Source organism: Herpailurus yagouaroundi, unplaced genomic scaffold (assembly GCF_014898765.1).
Source record: "Herpailurus yagouaroundi ecotype Mexico unplaced genomic scaffold, PumYag 217, whole genome shotgun sequence".
Classification (NCBI taxonomy): domain Eukaryota; kingdom Metazoa; phylum Chordata; class Mammalia; order Carnivora; family Felidae; genus Herpailurus; species Herpailurus yagouaroundi.
In genome coordinates, this window is record NW_024412448.1 from 4374564 (window position 1) to 4381092 (window position 6529).

The 6529-nt window shown below is 62.0% G+C and overlaps 1 protein-coding gene across 5 annotated transcripts in view; it reads left to right on the plus strand.

Annotated features, from left to right (window-relative positions):
* The first annotated feature begins 276 nt into the window (after positions 1-276).
* Positions 277-6529, plus strand: part of RNF213 (ring finger protein 213) — a 117994-nt gene continuing 111741 nt past the window's right edge. For 4 of the 5 annotated variants that reach the window (XM_040456608.1, XM_040456609.1, XM_040456611.1 and 1 more), the window contains exons 1-2: positions 278-327; positions 2086-2227. In XM_040456608.1, coding sequence (XP_040312542.1) covers positions 2131-2227 — 97 coding nt within the window. In that variant the 5' untranslated portion in view covers positions 278-327; positions 2086-2130. Of the gene's footprint in view, positions 328-2085; positions 2228-6529 lie in introns of all 5 variants that reach the window. The other variant, XM_040456612.1, reaches the window with a different exon arrangement.

Consider the following 6529-nt stretch of genomic DNA (forward strand, 5'->3'; position numbering starts at 1 on the left):
CCGCCTGGCGTCTTCTGTGCCCCTCCGGGGACCGCCGCTGGCGCCACAGGGAGGTGGGCACTGTCCAGGGTGCTGTGCGCCGGGGCTGGAGGCTGCTGGGGGAGACCCGGGTGTGGACCCCTGCGGGGCTACACCCGGGGCTCGGCGAGCCCCGCCCCGCGTGCAGCGGCAGGCGGCGCCTTCCCCTTGGCCGGGCGCCGGGTCCACTGGGGGGCGCCATAGGAGGGGGCATTCCGGCCGCACCCTCTGGCGGGCGGACGCGGGGGGGCGGGCCTGGACGTCAGAACGGGACCCGGCGGCGGTGGCCTGGGCGCGGGGGCGCTGTAGGTGCGAGCGGGCGCGGGGATGCGGGGCGCGGGGCCGACGAGGTGCGGGGATGCGGGGCGCGGGGCCGTGGGTCTGGGTCGCGGCGCCTGCGTGCTGCGCGCCGTCGCCTCCGGGCTGCCTCTTCCTGCGGCGCCCGGTTTCGGTTTCGCCTCCGGCTCCGGGGTGCGGACCCCGCCCCCGAGCCGCGCCTTCCCCGGAGCCGAATCCTTGGCTTTCTCCGGTGGCCGCCACGGAGCGGTGTTGTTACCAAAGGGTGTCCCTACGTGTCTCCACAGTCACTTTTAGGAGAACGGCGTCCCCGTCCCCGTAACCGCGCGGCCCAGAGCGCAGCGTCCTCCCGGGTTTCTAGGACTGCCGCCGCCAGGGTCCCGGGGCCAGGATGGGCACCTCGGCCGTGACGGCCTCCAGGGTCGCCAGGCGGCCGCGGGGAGGCCAGAGGAGGAGGGAGCGCAGAGATGGGGAGGCCAGCCGCCCCTGCCCTGCTCCTGCCCTGCCCCTGCCCCCACTCCCCCACCCCTACCCTCTACCCCCGCCGCCCCTGACCCGCCTCCACCTCCCCACCCCCACCCCCTACCCCCGACGCCCCTGCCCCCCAAACCCCGCCGCCAGGCTTTGTTTAGTGGCAGTTGCGGGGGATGGGCTTTGAGTTTGGCGCAGTTCTGAAGTTGGGGAAGAGGAAGGGAAACGTCGGGAAGCTCTAGGATGCTGGGCCTGGGTTCTCATTTCTGCCCTTAGGCCCTTGGTGCCGGCGGGAAACAATAGGACCCTTCAGGGTGGGTTTCAGTGCCCTACTGTGACATTCCTGGCCTGTGGGGAGGCAGAGCCTGGCCGAGGAGGACAGACTCTGGGGTAGAGGCCAGCACCATGGGGAGTCACTGAAAGTCTTGGAGTGAGAGCCCAGACCAGGAGGGTGGTCGCTCCCGGGCCATGTAGGGGTCAGGGGCCAGGTGGGGGGCAGGGCCCGGCTGTGGCCGGCTGGGCCCGGCTGTGAACCTGCCTCACATGGGTCTAGCCCTGCCTTCCCCCGCAGAGCTCACTAGGGAGTGGAGAGCAGGCCAAGTCTGGGGGAGGCAGGGGCGGGCAGCAGGGTCAGGGCCCAGAGGGCACAGCCTGCCCACCTGCCTGTTGTTAGGCATCCTGACGGCTACCCGGGGCTGCCCGTGCAGGCTGGTCGCTTGGTGGGTTCTGACTCAGCCGGTGTCGGCTGGCGTTTCTTCAGTGCCGTTTGCCTCACCTAACTCTCATGTCACCTGTGAGTCAGGTGCTTTTGTCCCCGAGCCTCTTGTCCCGAGCTGGACATCCTCAGAGTCTTATTTCTGGGTTTTGCACGTGCTGTGTTCCTGCCTGGAACCATCCCCCCTCTGCCCACACCCAGTTCTCAGATGTCCCAGCCCCATCTCAGCCCGGGGTCGGGGGGGGGGGGGGGGGGGGGGCCGGCGCACAGTTCTCGACTCACTGAGCGATGGAGAGCCCAGGAGGGGTGAGCCTGGCTGGGGCAGTGGAAAGGGAACGGAGTGCCGTGCCAATGGTGGGGGAGGGGGTGAGACCCTCGGGGCTGGAGGGTGTGGGGGGAGGGAGTGGGGCGGGCTTAGTGGGGAATCAGGCTAAGGATGGGTTTCGATTGAGCTCATTGAGCCGAGGAACTTCTGGGTGCTTTAATTTCCCTTTCCCTGAAAATGAAACCGAAGCAGGGCTGGTCACATGACGGGTGGCTCAATATATAGTCAGCTGCCTTGGGACCCTTCCTTTCCCTTTCAGACCTGCCTGAGCTTGCCGGCCTGGAGAAGACCCGTCCCGGGAGGAATGGAGTGTCTTTCGTGCGGGCATGTCTCCAAAGAGGATGCCCCCAAGTTCTGCAGCGAGTGTGGACACAGGCTGCTCCCTGCAGCCCCCGTGGCAGGTAAGGGCCAAGCAGGGGCGGTGGGCTGGGCCCAGGCTCCGTCCCCCGTCCCCCGTCCCCCCGGCTGAAGTGGAAACCGCGCCGGCAGGCAGCTCAGGCGGGCAGCAGGGGGTCTTCTGTGGCCAAAGAACTCTTAGCGGAAGAAGCACAGTTGTGAAAAGAGCAGTTTCGTCTGCTCCTTTGCTGGAAGCTTCTGTTGCTCTTAAAACTTTCAATTTCATTTCTTGGAGAGGAGAACTCGAGGGTTCTTCGCCCCCTCACGAATGGGAAGTGTCCGGGGCTGAGCTGAGGGGTCGTAGCGGATTTCAGGGGATGCTGTGGAAGCGGTGTCCCAGGTGCTGGGGTGGGGTGAGGGGGTCCCCGCAGCCTGGACAGGCAGTCTCCTTCCCGGGGAGGGGTGGCAGGTTGGTGCATGAAAGGGGAACCGTGTCTGGTGGCCCTCACTCACCCCTGGCTCAGGTTGGTCCTTAAGTCTCTTGGCATCCGGGACTTCCGACTGACTCCCTTCCCTTCTTAGGCATTCTGGGACCACAGGACTTTCGCACTCTCTGTTCCCTCCGCTTGGAACGTACCTGTTCTCCGAGGACAGCACCATGACCCCCTCACCTCCCTTCAGCCTTTGCTCCTCTGTCCCTCTGTCTCCTACTTGGAGGCTCACTCTGGCCGCCCAGGGAAAAACAGCCCCTCCCCCTCCCCCACAGCCGAATTACCCTTTCTTCATCAGGCTGCTTGCCCTCCTAGCGTTTGGACCAAGGCAGCCGGTGGCTTCGGAGGGGACCTTTGTTCTCTTGTTAGCTGCTTTTCTCCAAGTCCCTTGCACACAATAGGTGCTGAATTAATACTTTGGGGGCCAATCAAAGAAGGTTCTCTAGAAGACCATGTGTGTTTTCTTTCTTTTTTTAAGAAAAGTTTTATTTATCTAGGTGATCTCTGCACCCAGCGTGGGGCTTGAACTCACAGCCCCAAGATTAAGAGTCTGGGTGCTGTACCGACAGAACCAGCCAGGCACACCAGCCTTGTGTGTTTTCTAAATACGAGGTGTGTGTGTGTGTGTGTGTGTGTGTGTGTGTGTCCGTGTCCGTAAATGCTGTCAATACCAGCCTTCTTGCTCTCCGACCTTTGGTAACCTGCCAAAGTGCGCTGCGTGTTAGGGGTGACGCGATTCTCCCCTGAAACAACAGCCTTGGTACAAAGTGCTCGCGTCACAGATGCTTCTATTGGACCGTAAGAGGGTCAAAGAGGCTGCTGCCATTGCTGTCAATTTCTGTTTGATTTTCTTGTGCTGCAGCCCCTGGAGGGAGGAAGTCTGGCCCCAGGGGTCTGTCTTTGCCTGTGGAACCCACGGGGCTTGACTCATGCAGTCGGGCTCAGTGTCCTCTCTCGTTATTGATCCCTGGCTGTCCGGGTGTGGAACGGCCAGCATAGCTGAGCTCCTGGTGTCCGGCTGGAATTTCCCATCTGCCAGGGCTCCCCATCCCTGGCGGTTAGTACACGCGCCTGGATGGGAGACCTTGTGTGTGTGTGGGGGGGGGGGTCTTTGGGACCCCAGAGATTAAAAAAAACCAAATCAGAGCTTTTGGTTAAATTCAGGGAGCCTGGCGCTGTGCCGAGTGTTGAGGGCGCAGCTATCATAAATTCCATCTTACAGATGCCAGGAGTGAAGCCGAGGGAGGTCAAGTATCTTGCCTACAGTCCCACGGCTAGCAACTAGCAGAGACGGGGTGGGATGGGGTCCCGGATTTGGATCCCGGCCAGGCGGCTCCAGAGCTCGTGCCCTGGGAGGGAGCCGTGGTCTTGGAGGGCGGGGGGGGGGGGGGGGGGGGCCTGGGTCTGCTCTGCTGTGCCATCCCAGCCAGGCTGGGCAGATGTGCAGCCCGGGGCCCTGCTGGTGTTCGTTTTCTCAATGCCCGGGTTTCCTTTTCTTTCCGCTCAGAAGAGTGGAGAGGTGGACCCAAAATGCACAGCTTATTAGGGTACAAATAATAGGAGAGCTCTCTTTATTGAGAGGGAACACTGGGAAGAGAATGCCCGCTAACCGCGGGCCAGGAAGGGTCTTTGTGTTATAAGGTCCTGGTCGCCCCGGTTCCCTTCCCCCTGGGTCCTTCTCAGGTTCTACCCCCCCCCCCCCCCTTGGCCGGATAGCTCTAGGGGGTGTCCCTTCCTGATTGGCTCCTTTCCGTTGTGTGAGGGGTGGCCTACCGTATCCGGTATCCGTTCTTGTAGGAAGTACATTTTATGGTCTACTTTGAGGTCGAGTCTTTTGTCAAATTCCTAAGGGGACCCTGAGGGGGAGTAGGTGGGTGTCTGTCACATTCGTAAGAGGTCGCCTGAGGGGGTTTGCTGTGGTCCCGGTGCTCCCAGCATTTTTCTAAAATAGGTGTTTTTCTCCACCCAGGGGCCTCGGGTCCTAACCTTTGCCTCTTTGCCTCTTTTCTTCTATCTTTTCCCATCGTACAGGCACTGGCCTGTAGTGGGGGTCAGGGGTCAGGGGTTAGGGTGAGGCAGGGGTTGAGTGTGGGCCTCAGGCTTCAAATGAGTTACCGAACCGGTAAAGTGGGGGGGATTCCCTGCCGGACAGGCAAAGAGAAGGAGTCACAGGTGCCTCCTGGTGACCCACCGCTTAGGGAAAACGCGCTTTGCGGCTCTCGGGGTCTCCACGGAAGCCCACTGTACCTCTGCCCGCCTCTCGTTTTGCGTGAGGGGCTCTCAGAGTGCTGCCCAGGGCATCCGACGTGCCTGCCAACAGAGCAGGGGAAACGGGAGTTCTGGGTGAGAACCTGGGTGTGCAGCCTTTTTACAGAATGCCGTGAAGTCCGCCTGTGGTCGCCAGGCAGGGCCCTGCCCATCCCGGCCGGCAGGGAGAGCAGTGCAAAGCCCCCAGCCTCCAAAATGCTGGCACCTGCTGGCTGTTCCGCTGGCCGGTCTGTGACCCATGGTGCCGGGTCACATGGGTGGCCCTCCCTGCTGCTGGCGGGAGCGGGGCCGGGCCCTGGTCACTCAGGAGGGACACACAGGAGGATGGGACTCTGCCCGCCGGGTCCCCAAGGGCCTGGGGTCTGAGGAGCAACACCCTCCCACCCGCCCCAAGCACATCGCTTCCTGCTTCCTGCTTCCCGGCCTCTCTTGCTCCCTCACACGCCGGCTGTGCCTCTCTATTTACAGGAAAACAAACTGAAACCAAGATGCAGAGGGCTTGGCTGGAGCTCCGGAGAGACATCTTCTCCATTCAGCCGCTCATGGGCCCTCCAGCCTGCCCAGCCCTTGAGCTCGGGGCACTCCAGACCTGGGGCTTGGGGACCCCGGGGGCTGCGGTCAGGGCCGGTCCCTCGGGAGCCCGATCGCAGCCTGGAGAGGCTGGTGTGGCTGTTCAGAGGTGCTGATGATATAATTTGCTATGGGGTTCGAGAGCAAACCATCAAGAAAGAATTCTCTCGAGACCTTTTTTGGTATGAAAAAGGTGGTTTTATGGAGGCACAGGGACAGGACCCCCTGGGCAGAAAGCTGCATTGGGGTAGTGCAGAGCCATTGATTTATATACTTAACGTCGGAGGAGTAGAGACAAAGGAAGTTCCCAAAAGGACTTTCATATGTTAAAGAAGTCTCTGGATCCTGGAGGCCTGGCTGTTGTCAAGCTAAGGAGGTTTTTCCCTGTAGCAGAACTTTAACATTAAGACAGTTGGGAGCTCCTGGAGGAAGGTCAGACTTGACTGGTCTCAAATATTTGTCCACGGGCCGCAGATTATGGGGAAATTTAATTTTGTCTACATTTCTTTTGCCTTTGTTCCCCACATCACTGGACACCTGGGTCCTGGGGGAGCCGGCCGGGGGCGGGGGTGGGGCGGGGCGGGGTGGGGGCACATGCAGAAGTATGGATGGGGAGAGAGCCCCAGCCCATCCTGGGCAGAGGGTGGCCACCTTTGCCAGGGGTAATGTTGGGCCAGTCCGAGGGTGGGGGGGAGGGCGCCAGGTGTCCCAGGGGACCCAGTGGGACTTCTTCCTGGCACCCACCATCCTACTTTCCGTCTCTGCGAATGGGACCCCCCCCGGCCCCCCCGATCCCCCCTCCCCGCCCCGAACCTGATGCCTTACCTGCTTTAGCCTTCGGGGCAAGGAAGCCGCTGCAGCCCCTGTTTTCAGGCTGAGGCAGGGGCTGGGGTTGCTGGGGGTCCCGGGCCAGCGGCTGGCCGGCCCAGGGTTGCACGCGCTGCACCCCCAGACCTGTTTCTGGGGCACTCGCTAGGAGCCAGCGTGGGTGATTGATTCAGGCTGAGCTAATTTTGTGCAACATTTTGTTGGGGCAGT